The sequence below is a fragment of the Xiphophorus maculatus genome, chromosome 3 (assembly GCF_002775205.1).
Source record: "Xiphophorus maculatus strain JP 163 A chromosome 3, X_maculatus-5.0-male, whole genome shotgun sequence".
Lineage (NCBI taxonomy): Eukaryota > Metazoa > Chordata > Actinopteri > Cyprinodontiformes > Poeciliidae > Xiphophorus > Xiphophorus maculatus.
Genome location: NC_036445.1, coordinates 9,116,513 through 9,130,173, shown reverse-complemented (window position 1 = coordinate 9,130,173; position 13,661 = coordinate 9,116,513). Strand labels below are relative to the sequence as shown.

Sequence of the window (13,661 nt, the reverse complement as noted above, 5' to 3'; positions counted from 1 at the left end):
TTCACAAATGTGTATTTTTGTGTGTATGTGTTTGAGTAACAGGCTGCAAGGAATAAAGAGGATGATAATCGCTGCTGTTGCTGTTTCTGAAACCAGCATACTGCTGTTTGCTATTCTTTATTCATAAAAAGTCTTTTATTTTACCTTTTGGAGGCTGAAATGCTCTCTGAACCCCCTGTCTATTTATCAGAAGAAAAGGAAGGGCACCCGGACCTTCCCCCACCCTTCACCCATTACTCCTCCACCCTGGGAAGAATCCACCACAATGCTGTTGTTCAAGCCGTTACTTTCACGCAGAACCAAAGGAGAAATCCAACAAAAGGCTTTAGGCGAGACACATTCATTACTGTTTATCAGCTCTGGAAGAATGTGCATGTGTTTGTGGGAGCCAATTTGTGAGTTAAGGAGCATTTTTAAAGGGACAGGGATTGTCTTTGAAGTTGAAACATAAACTTGAAACTTAGCCTCTGGAAATTGGCACATTGAAGGCAATTCAGCCTAAAATAGCTCTGACTCAAAATTACTTGGTACATTGATAAGTCTGGTGACCATGGTGCTAAAACAATGTGCCTTAAAAAATAATGTCCAAATAAAAAGCTGTTAAATAAGAATTTATATTAAAATAACTTGAAGTTCTTGATGGCTGACCTCAGCTTATCTTGGATTTGAGACTTGAATGAACTCAGCCAGGATTTAGACTGGATTTGACTGTTTTTAATCAATATTTAAGACTTGGTTTAGAAATTTTTTTATGTATTTTATTCCAAATCATGTTTAGACAACCACACAAGTAGAGCTAGACTCAAATCAAGTTGAAGAAGCATCTTATGGTTGATCAATAAAAATTAGATCAAAAATACAAGATTTACAAAATGAGACATAGGGGGAATTTGATTTGATATTCCACAATAAATTATTTATTGTCTAAACTTGATCAGTCATATTTTTCACTTGAAATGACTGGAACTGGTACTCAAGTTCATAACTTACGTCTATAAAAACTGCAGTGCACCATATAGTGACTTTACAAGATTGCAAAAGTCTGTCAGTCATAAATGTATTTTTCATCTAATTCTGTTTATACATCAAATTTGCACCTGAAATAGCTTTTATTTGCAAGCACAAGTGTGTCAGCCAGAGTGTATCCAGCTGGAAACAGCGAAAGCGTCTCCAGAGGCATGAAACATGCAGAAGCAGCAGACTGGTTCCTGGTGTTTCTTGTCATGATTTATGAGCAGTGAGGAGAAATTCTTGAAGAGTAAAGACTTTGCCAATGGTAGATCTCATAATCACATCATCAGCTAACTGACCTTTTATTTTCATATTTTTCTGAGGGACTATCAGCACAGAGTTTGTATTAACACTGACAAGACATCAAAACTTTCTTAGGATCAATTTGAATAGTTTTTAAAAACTTTCTGCTGTCTCAGTCTAAAACAATTCACCTTTTAGAGGACTGTTTTTATGGCACACTGCTCCAATTTTATTGGAATTGCTGGTCCATTTTGTAGTATTAAAAAACATTAGCCCTATGAATGGATCTTAAGATTCTTACCTCACAGAACGCATCTTCATTTTTACCCTTTCCATGTGAGCTATGTGTCTTTACAGTGCATAACTAGCAGACTATAATACTAGAGCTGGTGTCACATTTAAACCCCTGTTGTTTGGAACAGTTCAAGTTCTCGATATTACCAAATTCTACAACTTTGACCAAGATAACCTTTGTGGAAAATGAACAAATTGGTAAGGCAGTCAGATTTATAGAGTGATATCACATTTTAATTCCACCAAGGACGAGAAATGATCAGTAACCCAAATACTTTCCAAATCAGGTTACATTACCTATAAGCTAAACCTTTAGATATTTCATTGAAACATTTAATTTTCTTTTTTCAACAACAAAGTCACATTCTATATACACAGAAAACTGCTGAAAATTTTTTTCTAGCACTTTGGTGTGTAACCAGTGTTTGTCATTGCTTAAGGAATTTCACTATTTGTGCCCAAAGTTACATTTACATGATATCTGACAGTCACAGGAATGCTAAAGAGACAGGTGGAGTTGAGCCCAATTCCACATTTTACTTACTTTAAAATGTGGAAATGTCAAAATCTGGGTTTTCTCTCGATACTCCACTTTCCTTCAACACTTATTTGGCCACTCTATTTTGCCCTTACAGTGCCTTGCAAATCTAATCGTGCCACTTTAACTTTCTCTCATTCTGTCGTATTCTAATTAGACAATTCATTGTATTTGATTATGATTTTACGTGACAAATATAAAAAATGTCTATTTGATGTGTACTTTGGTCTTCGTGATGCCAAACCTGAACAAAATAATCTACATTTTGCATTTAAGATAAAAACACCTTTGTGTGTAAATACGTCTTACCCAAAAAACCCAGTTGAGTTTATTTTCTTATTTTAAAAAAGGTTTTGAATTTTTTATTTGAATCTCTAATAAAGTTTGAAAAGGTTTAAGAGGTTAAATGAAAAATCTGGACAATGTGCCAATATTTTTATCTGATTAACCATCTGAATAATCGATATAATAATCGATACTAAAATAATTATTTGTATAGGAATTACAAAAACATGACGACTGTGGTAAAATATAACCTAGAAATAAACAGGAATATTTTGCTTGTGTTGAAGTCTGAATAAAAACACAATAAACTGTATCTTTGGTAATGAAAGGTTCAACTCTGGCTGTTTTTGTGCAGACACTAAAGCAAACGTAGGACAAAGACTTAAGAAGCTGTGTTCAAAGCCATGCAGAAAGCGTTGGATTTAAAGGGAAGGAGAAAAGGGGCGGCGACACGGAGGAAAACACAGGATTCAGAGAGGTCATGTTAAAAAGGTTTATTTCAACAACTGTCTGAGTTTCATTTGTTTATTCTCTGTTTGAAGTCCCAGAAAAGTACAAAAAAAAAACAAGTACATCAAAGGATTAGAAATCACATCAATGAAAACCAAGACACATTGTGTTGTTTTTTTTTTTTTTAAATCAATCCGAGCAATATTTTTTTTCCCAATATTTATACATACTCACTGGATTAGTCAGACAAACATCAAAACCTCTCAGTAGTTAATTTTTTTTTACAACAACTTTTTCTGCACGTTTTAAACTTCTGTATGATTTCTTTCTTTTTACAAAATACACCAATGCAGGCAGGGAAAAGGGAAGGTGAGTGTGACGGTGTTCACATGAAAGCGTGTCTATGTCTCGGAGCTTTTCACAGTATGTATGCTTCTAATGTCTGTGTGCGCATGTGTGCAGATATGATACAGAGGAGAAAGTGAAAGCAACAAGAAGGGGAGGGGCTGCGAAACAGGGGCTTGGCTGAATGTAGAGGATAGAGGGGCTTTGGGTGAAGCAGATCGGGATGGGGGCATTTTTCAGCTGGGGCAGTGACGGCGGCAGAGTTGGTGTATGTTTTTTTTTTTTATTATTATTTGCAGCAACTGAAGGCTGCTCGTGGCAGTGGTGCCGTGTCGGAGACAGTTGTAGACTGAGTTGGTTGGCTGGTGTGTTGGCTGGTTGGTTGGTTGGTTGACCAGTTAGGCGCGTTCGGCAGCGGGCGACCAGAAAGCAGGGGAGCGGGAGAGGGGATTTGCATCTTCCCGTTGCCGACACACTGTGTCGTTTTCTGTGTTTTGTTGTCAAGTTGCTGGGGGCTGTTTTGCGTTTTGTTTTGATTCACATCATGTTGTTCTGCAGTGAGTTTACCTCCGAGGAGTTCTCCTCGCCCAGGACCTTGTGGTTCTCGTGTTTGGGGGTCAGAGAGTTGTGGATGTTGAGGGAGTCGTCCTCTTTGGGCGGAGCCTTCACCGGGTCTTCCAGCTTGTTCTGGGAATGAGGATCATCCTACACAAGAATGGGTAGTAGTGGAGGGATGGGGGATAAAAGCACCGTTAGGATGGCTTAAACTGAATAAGCATTCATGTTCAGCTGGAACTCTGACCCTGGTTATTTGTAGTAACTTTCTCTTTTGGTGATTTTACACTTTATGTAAGATTGCAGTTCTTGAACCAGCTTCTTGCTCTATTCAGAACTAACCCAATAAACCAAATTGACTTTAAACTTAGAGAGCTCAAGTTGGAAAGAAACATTGATAAAGGAAATAACTGAGATGAGAAAATGTAAAATCTGAAAAGCAAAATAAAAAAGAATTTGCTGAAAACCAACTTAAATTTAACTTACACAACCTTAAAGGTATTCTAAAGTACCCAAGTATTTGGGAAACAAGTTTAAGCCAAGTCTTATTTTTAAGACTTAGGTGCTTCAATTACTATTATTAACTATTTATATTTTTAGTTGTTCAAACTACTGTAATAATTACATAAAATTAAGATTTAAAAACAGATAAGGATGCATGGACCAGAAAATCCCACTTACAACACGGCATAAAAATTGATGTACAATCTGAGCACTCATGTGGCGTCAACTCTTTTATTTGAATAATTGGCATTTTAAAAAGGTATCTATGTATTTTTATAAAAATAAATGTGGCCTGCAGTGTTAATGTTATAAATAACACTCTTTCCTTATATAACAAATCCAAAAAGATATTGAGACTACACAATTTAGTAAAGAATTACACATTTAAGGTACAGTCAGCTAAATCAAATTAAGATGTAAATGGAAACCTATTAATGACATCATCAATACCACTTCTATTTAACCTCTTGATTCAAGTCAAAATCAAATTATTTTAGATTTAAAACACTTACTGAAAAAAGTTCACTTTCATTACAAAATCTGCACACATTTGTTTCACTGACATTTGTGAGCATTTGAGCATTTTCTTATGGTATTTTATTATGTTTGGAGAAGTCATTCTTTAATGAATTATTGAATGCATTCTCATCAACAGAGGATAAAGAGAAATCTGAACAAAACATTTTGCTTTGGTGATGCACAGCCTCCAATTTGTTACCATATTAAACAAAAAAACGAGTTTTTAAGTGTTGCAGATATGGAGCAATTGACAAAAAAAAAAACAACAACAAAAAAAAACAGATGTCAGAAATAATTTACAATAAATTTATTGTTCTGAATTATCAACTCTATCGGTGGAAAGACTCTGTGGTGAGCTGCATGAGCGACAGCAATCCCAGCTCCTTTTACCCCCCACCAGGCAACCCAGGAAGCACATGCACATCCACATGCAAGAAAAAAACAATGCACCTCCCATAAACAGTGAATATCGCTCATGCAGAACACCTTCAGTCTCTGCTGTTCTTTTATCATTTCAAAAATAAAAACAGTCTACCAAGCTTATTTTCAATGTGCACCACCATCATACATACCCAAGCAGTGGCTGGAGGAGGAAAAAACAAACATTGTGCCTTAGTTGTTTCAGTTTAAGTCATCTGCATTTAATTAAGGTCAGAGGGGAAAAATTGATTATAGAGTCCATTGGAGCTCTGTTTTCCATCCTCTTAGCCTCATTAATTTTGCATGGCTTTATCGACTTGGCTGCACCGAGGCTTCCCAGGGCGTCAGTCTGCACCTCTTTGTCACAATGGGAACCACACTGAAGAATACCCGCCCACACATACACACACACACGCAAACATACACACAAGCAGAGTATGGCCAGATATAGATGCTCTCTTGTTCACACACGCATTAAAGTCCAGACCCGGAGGCCTGTGCCACTTGCAAACACTCCCTAATTGAATGTTTGCATTTGAACTCAATGGTACTTTCAGAGAGGAAGAGCAGTGAGAGGATTTACCCGATGGCTGTTGGCCTAGATAGTAACTTCAGGCAGGACGTGTGGGTATGTCACTTCCATGGTTACGGGATAGGGGCCCTCTGTCCTCCCGTCAGCATGAAACTGGAAAATGTTTGTGTTTGTTGGATTTCATTGTTGTTGTGCATGGGTGGAGGGGTGCGGGCAGTGGGTGGGGGCACAGAGTCACGAGGACTTTTGTGTGGGAATAAACTTTTGGGGGGGAGTGGGAACAGATATAAACAGGGTTCTGATGATGAGGATGATGATGGAGGCACATGGACAGTTCTTAATGTCCTTCTTTTAGCTAGGATGGTATTCTGTTTACTGTACAATGCATCATAGGCAAGAGGAGACAGATTTCAGGTTGATTTATGATGGCAATAATTAGTTGAGTTGGTATGAGTATGGACTACTTACTCATGTATTTTCTAAGGTTTATTTAACTGTTGCTTTTTCTGGGGTGTTAATGAAATATTTAAGGACATTTGTACTAATTAATGTCCACCAGGTTGTGAATTTAACAGATGCTACAAAATGAAAGATGTTTGTTTCCTCAGCTGACATACAGTTATCAAAAGGCTCTTTACCAAATAGGTCTAAATGATATCCCAGAATCCCTAGCACAGTTTCCAAATAATCATATTACGATATTACGGACTGTCCGAATTTATCCAATAATATTACAAGTAGAATCTTAATGTTCCCATAGAATCCCGTAGAATCTTAATCTTAACCAATCCTAATGTTCCAAACGTTTGACATTTAAAATAGCAATGCGCTTAAGTACTGCAAAGTGTTTGGCTACAGTTCCTTTCTATTAAAACTGTTCAGAAGCAGTTGGAAGCTATGATCACAATATAGTTTCTCTTGATGTGTGATTTGATCAATAACTGTCCTGAGTTTTGCTGTTGTTGTTGTGATTTTTTGTGTGACACAGTGACCCCTAAAGGCTAAAACTGGACATGGCAACCAAGCGAGAATTAGTAGAAAAATAAAATAATATATAAAACTTGTCATTTGTTTTTTTTTTATTTGTTATGACTTTATTTTTATAGTAACACTGCACACTGTTGAACAATTTGGAAATAAATGGAATGGATTTCCATTAAGATGCAACTTGGTCCTTCTCATTAAAGAAAGATATAATAACATATATCATTCCTATTTGCTTGCAATTCTACACCAAAGAAAGCGATCAAGTTCATGTTCAATTTAAGAAAACTTTGTTGTTGCAAAATGTAGCTTCAAATTACAAATTGGTCCATATTTGATTACAAAATAGAAAACAATTTATGATATATCTGCTTTCAGTTGGTATTTGACTCAAATAAAACCCATAGAAACATGATTTTAATGACTGATTTAAGCATTAATTGCTTACTGGATTACTTTAGTTAATATTATTTTTGCTAAAACTCTGCACATTTATTCTCTGCAGTCATCATTTCCAGTTGCTGCATTATGAAAACAAACCTTGTTTTTCTGGTAAGGTTTTCTCTTGCTTTGCCATCACAGAAGGATCTGCACCAATAACTGGTTATCTTTTCAAAGCAAACAAAATGCTTATGGTGTAATTTACTGCATGTGCTCTCCAGTACCATTTGGTACCAGAACTGATTTCGCTAAACACCTTTGTCAGTGTTTTTAATTTATGAGTCACACTGTGATTGATGGAAAAGATATTGCTTCATATTTACAATGTGAAAACCTCCTGAAATTGATAATAAATATTTTATAAAGTAGTCTTCTGTTTAAGGCTGTGTTGGCTAAGTTTGGATGAAGTTTTTGTGTGGTTGTCACTAATGTGAATCAACCCATGTATGTGTACTAAAATTCACTGTAATAATGTTTCTTATTTGCATTTACAGACTAAATGTTTGCCTCTCTGTGTGTAAGATTCAGCAGGTCTGTCTTTCTTCATTAAAGGATTTGGGATTGTTTGAATGGCACAACATGATCCAGGACTGATTATTCTTTGTAGCTTTACATGGACTCCTGTCTTTGAGAGTAACAAAGTAGTTTAGAATGATTTAAATTGCTTAATTCTGCTGAAAACCTCAGGTCAGCTCAGTTGTGATAAGTCAACGAAAGCCAATACAGTCGATGGAAACCCTCTTAGAAATTACTGCCGACTCTGCCTGGGAAATGTATTTCCTGTGCTGAATTTATTTACTGTTGACAGAAAACAATTCCCCTCCACCATTTGCTGCAGGGGGAAGGATACGGCTGCACTCGGCTGAATTACTTTGAGGGGAAGATTGGGGACAAGTGGGTTCAATCCACCATCATGAATGAAACACAAAGCTTTCAATTACAGCAGAGAAATAACTGCCACAGAAAACAAGGACCTTGCATTCACCTTCTCAGTAAACAGGTTTTTTTTGTGACAGGCTGTTTTCTTCCAATCGAGGATCAGCATGTGTTTTTGTGTTTGGATTGGACCGGTGACGAGGTCAAATGTTTCTTTGCCAATGTTTAAGCCCGAGTTAAAGTTAAATGGCATCTACAGTATCTATCTGTCTGTCTCTGTCTGTCTTTTTATCTTACTTGTAATAATTGCATCAGACTATGGTGATAAAACGGTTGCACATTCACTTGAAAACTAAAACTACATTCAGCAGGTGTTTATTGTGTATCAAAATCAAAATAACATGTTACAAATAACATTACTAAAAAACCAGTGAGTACTTCTGTGCTTTCTGCAGTAGAACTAATGGTTGCTGTTTTGTTTCAGATACTCTTCTCAGTTCAAGACTTTCAACGTTTTGTCTAAAACACTTTGGTTTGTCTGTATTTGTCCAGATGGACTGAGGTTTGGACTAATCAGTTGAGAGGGGTGACTGACAGGGCCACAGTAACAATGAGAGAGCTGTTTGGGAGGGTGACAGAGGTTCGGGACTGTCTGAAATTTGGTCTTACCTCACAGTCGGACTCCTCTTTGGTCTTACACTCCCAGGTGTATCTGCTCATGGTTTTCTGAGGGGAGGGGGACGGGGCAAAGGGTTATATTCCTCAAAAACAACCATACAAGCCATCCTCAGAAGAAAGACAGATAGGGGGAGAACGGAGAAAGACAGAGTTTGAAGTGGACAGTAAAAAGGAGGAAAAAGAGTCAGAGACCCAACGGATCAGAGACAATTAAAAGAGATTAAGAAGGAGACAGGAAGAGACAGAGATAAAATAGAGTTTGAGCGTTGGAGACAGAGACCAAAAGCAGGAGTAACTGGACTTCCTGTCCGATGTCAGCTGATATTCCCAGCTGGATTCAGAATTGTTCCTGCACAGACTCTGCGGTGCTGCTTGGCTGTTAGTATGAACTAACGCAGCACCCACAGGTTTGGCCACTTCCGATGAGGTTCTAGACCATAGATGCACAGACATGGAGTTGTTAGTTTTTGGTGAATTTGATTTTAGGGATTTATTTATGGTTTAATTGTGAAATGATGTGTTTAGTGCTCATTTGTGGCTTAAAACTGTGTTGAATAGTAGTTGAGGATACTTAATTTGTTGTAGAGCTGGAGAGAATTTATTCCACCTAGAATATATCAGTAATGCCAGAGCCTTCTGCAGTAATAACAGGATTACTAAACTGATCTAAAAGCAGGGTTGGGAGTCAATCTGAATGTGATGCTGTGCTACTGAATATACTTTAGCTCTTGAAACTATAAACTGTTCTAGCTCATCAACATTTATTTTGAAGAGACACAGAAATTCACATAAAATCAATAGACAGTGGGGTTTTTTCTCTAATGCATATTTGTGAATTTACTGCAAATTTTCTGCAAAAAATAGTTAAAAGCATTGGGTGCTAACTCCCACCTGCAGGTGGCAGTATTTTTTTTATTTCTACTACATCATGATGTGATTGTTTATCACAATCACACATTTATACTTGCCCCAGATTCCACAGACTCGAAATTAGTTAATGGACAGAAAACCAGATAAAAAGCAAGAAATGGAAACCAATAACACTGAATGAGTTGATTTCCATGGAGCAAGCTATCTTTAGAATATATGTGACATCTTTTCACATTATGTAGACTGTACAAAATTAATATTATGTGACTATGTCAAATTAAATACAAGTTAGCAGTCGGTGTTGGATTGGTCACCACATCCACTGCTTTTAGGAGATCAGCACATTCCTTAATGACAGACAGAAAAACTCAGCTTGTTGCTCGCTGGTAAATTGCAGAAAGATCTATAAAAAAAAGCTTAGTAAAAGATAAATCTTTCTTCAGTAAACTGTTGCAAACCTCAGTTTGTCCAATTTTGTAAGGTACGCAGTTGACAGCCATACTTGTTTTAGTAACATTGTATTGTAAAGGCTTACTATATAAGCACCAGAATTATTCAAGGCCTGAATCTCGAAAATACTTCACAGGGTACCTTCAGGAGCTCACAATGAAACCCATCTGTATACCACAAGTACTATTCAATCCAGTGAATGGCAAGGGATATTAAAGATATTGTTAGAAAGTGATGACGGATTTTTGTTTTTTTATCTTGTGTTTTGGTGTTTAATGTTTATTAGAGAGAAAGAAATGACTTGCACTTGTATTTAGAATGAATTGATGGGACTCATCTGCATGAAAAGAAACTACATGTATACTTAGTAAAGAAGCCAAGTTCAAAGTCTACAGCCTGCCGCATAAAGAGGCGAACAAACTACTGAAAGAGCTGTGAGAGGGTGGTACCACATACTGAAAATAAATTAAATTTTAGCTAAAGTAAAAAAAAAAATAAAATCTCAGTTGTAGCACTACAGCAACCCATGCTGCTACAACTTTGGTGTTAGCGCAAACTAACTACCCATGCTTAAGTTAGTGAGACACCTGTCAGCTCTGCTGCCACCTTCAGGCAGCAGGGAGGTGTTGCATCCCAGATGTTTATCCTGATAACCGCCACTATTTTTCTCAAAAACCCAACACTTTTAGCTTACCTGTTGTGATGCGACTCCTTCGACCCATAAACCCAGAATAAATTATTTTTTTAGTATTTTTCATCTTTCCCTCTTTCTCTATATACCTTCAGGATAAACAAGTCATGAAGACATTTAAAAATAAAAAAAGTAAACAAGAGGAGCTGCGGAGGCTGACATAGCCACTAGGTGGCGCATATAAGCGACAGAGCAGACATGCCATGACATAAAATACAGATGCAAAGAGGTGATAAGAGAGAGAGCAGGTTAGAAGGACAGAGAACAGGCAGGGCTCACTGCAAGGATGTTTTTTCTGTCCTAAAATGGTCAAATTGTAACAAAAAATCTTTAAGACTTGAGCTAGGTTGGTTTCAGGGGGGAATTGAAGCCCTAACCCCCTGGCTGTGTTTGTAGCATCATCCAACCATAGCACCAAGCTACGTTGTGCTTGGTCTTTTGTGGAAACTAAACTCAGAAGAGAATATTTTCATGGCTGCAGAGAACTAAAAATAAAACCAAGCAAGATAAAAATGTTATAACTCTAAAACTTTGTGGGTATTTATCTCTTTGTTTACACGCTATGGCAGCCTTTCTGACAGACTTTCATATCTGGAAAAGAAATTTGATTTTCATTCTTTCTCTATTCAACACCAGATTCCTCTTAACAGAACACCTTTTGCCAATAATGATGCAATCCAGATGATGCAATCTGTAGGAACTTTAGGCATGTTTTGTTAAGTTGGTAAAGGGTGAAATTCAGATTTCAATCACTGCTGCTGGATTTGGAAATGTTGGTAGATCTCGGGAAATCTCCAAGTTAAAAAAATCTAACTATTGCATCCCTTTGAAAAACTAGGCTTTTCAAAACCAGAAATATTTAAAAAATAAACATAAAAACTGAAACAAAAATTTGCGTTCAGAGACTGATAATCACTGGGCTTCTAATCACAATCCCTCTGGTCCTGTTTGAGTTTTGATTTCCTGCATCATTAAAGAAATCTCTCACTATTGATCCTGGCACTTGGGCCCCGCCAGTCCTCTATCCTTTAAGCTTATAACACCTCAGAGTATCTGAGAATACTCATGCCCATGCATTTTGCGGGGAAGCCGAGGGCCCGAGCAGGATTCAGGTTGGGAGGGAGATGCAGAAGAGGGGTGAAAGAGAGAGAGGCGAGAACCACGTTACCTGACAGATAATGTTATCATAGTAAGCCAATGCACGGGCATGAGGGACGTTAGGAGGGGTGTCGCACAGTTTCCTTACATTTGGGTGGGAGCCCTCAGCGATGGTGGACAGCGAGAAATTATCATTGTGCTGCTCCGATGAAGGCCGGTACTTACTGCTGGGCGCCAGCGGGGTGGAAAGGGTCGAATGGAGGGAGAGACCAAAAAACAGAGAAAAAGGAAAATTTAAGAGATTTGAGGTAAAGCAGTAGGAGAAACATAAACATAAAGGAGCATGTGGGATGTTTTAGAGAAAAACTCAAGAAATTCGGAAAAGAAACAAAATGAGTTACAGGACGGTGAAGAAGGTTTGTTATTGAGGAGAGATGACATGGAAGAATACAAGAATGAAATGGCAAGAAAGACTCAAACAGAAAAAGAATATGCAGGTTGTGGAGCAACAAGAGGTAAGAGATCATACAGTGAGAAAGACGGGAAGAAAAGCATAAGAAGAATGGGGGCACAAAAGCAGCATCAGTTAGACAGCTCAACATGAGAAATGATAAAACAGAAATAAACATTTATCTGTGATGCAACACACTGACAAAAATTTTTTACCTGCTTTTAAATTTAAAAAGTAGAAAAAAATGGCTTATTTTTTACTTTTTAAATTAAAACAAGGCAAGAAATAATAGGACATTATCTGATATTACGTTCCCTTAATCTTTAGCTAATATTTGCTCAAGATTAGCAAATCTTGATTAGTATATTGCGATATATTGTGGCAGCAACCAGGGCTGCCACAACATATCGCAATATATTGCAATATATCGCATATCATCATCACAATAGCCACGGCCGTCAAAGTTATATCGCAAAGGACTACTTGGAGAAGCAGGCGCTCACAGCAGACACTAATAACATTACTCAAAAGGTTAAAGGTCACAGAATGATTGAAAAAATGATCAGGAAGAGAGGAAAAAGTAAATATGCAAATATACCAGTCCATATTGCATAGCATCTGGATATTTACACTTATTATCCCCCTTGCAAGATTTTCTAAAATCTTGTAGCCCTGCACATAATTATAATGAACACATGTAAAATTTTGTTTGCAGTGAGAAGCTTTCAGGAAACTCTTAGCAGCCAGAGCAGCAATGTAGCAGCATTCATCAAACAGCATTTCACAGTTATTGAGCTAAATTAATTGCTCTCAAAGATAAATTCCTTCTCTCTATTAGCAATACAACATAAATCAAAAGCTTCCTTGAAGGAGAAGACAGTATGAAAGCAAACTTGTTTTTTGTTTGTTTTGTTTACATGTTTGGATCAATATCAATTTTAGGAACTCTGGGGTAACTAAAGAAAAGAATCATTTTCTGCAAAATATCATTTGACAAAGTGCAGTTTATGGTGAGAAATAAATAAAGGCAGTACTAGGATGTGGTAGAAGAATGTGAGATCAGACTGCACAATGGCACAATAAGTCTATAAAAGCCCTAAATTATCATCACAGGACCTCCAGTAGGCTCCTGCAATGCTCTTATGTAGGTCAATGCATGTACAATAAGAAATAGACTAAAAATGTTAAAGTTTCATGGGATTTTGAGAAGGAGGAAGACTTTGTTCTCGGAAAAAGGTCTGGAAGAGATAATCTGAACAAAAATTAAAAACAGTATTGTGGGAATATCTGAAGTTTAACAAAAATGCAGCAAGTGGTTTCTGGATTGTAAGACAACAACAAAACAGTTGACTTTTCCAGCAGCCATTGTACAACACATACAGTGGGAAAAACATCTGACCAAACATGCTGGAGTTCTGCTTGGTTT

General features: G+C 37.2%; 1 protein-coding gene across 7 annotated transcripts in view; it reads right to left on the bottom strand.

The window, feature by feature from the left end:
- Positions 1 to 3,013: 3,013 nt before the first annotated feature.
- Positions 3,014 to 13,661, bottom strand: part of cspg5 (chondroitin sulfate proteoglycan 5) — a 52,744-nt gene continuing 42,096 nt past the window's right edge. The window contains exons 4-7 of one of the 7 annotated variants that reach the window (XM_023330682.1): positions 11,933 to 12,011; positions 8,667 to 8,723; positions 5,748 to 5,849; positions 3,727 to 3,871 (exon numbers count right to left, since the gene is read on the bottom strand). In XM_023330682.1, coding sequence (XP_023186450.1) covers positions 5,763 to 5,849; positions 8,667 to 8,723; positions 11,933 to 12,011 — 223 coding nt within the window. In that variant the 3' untranslated portion in view covers positions 3,727 to 3,871; positions 5,748 to 5,762. Of the gene's footprint in view, positions 3,872 to 5,747; positions 5,850 to 8,666; positions 8,724 to 11,854; positions 12,012 to 13,661 lie in introns of all 7 variants that reach the window. The other 6 variants (XM_023330683.1, XM_023330679.1, XM_023330677.1 and 3 more) reach the window with 6 other exon arrangements.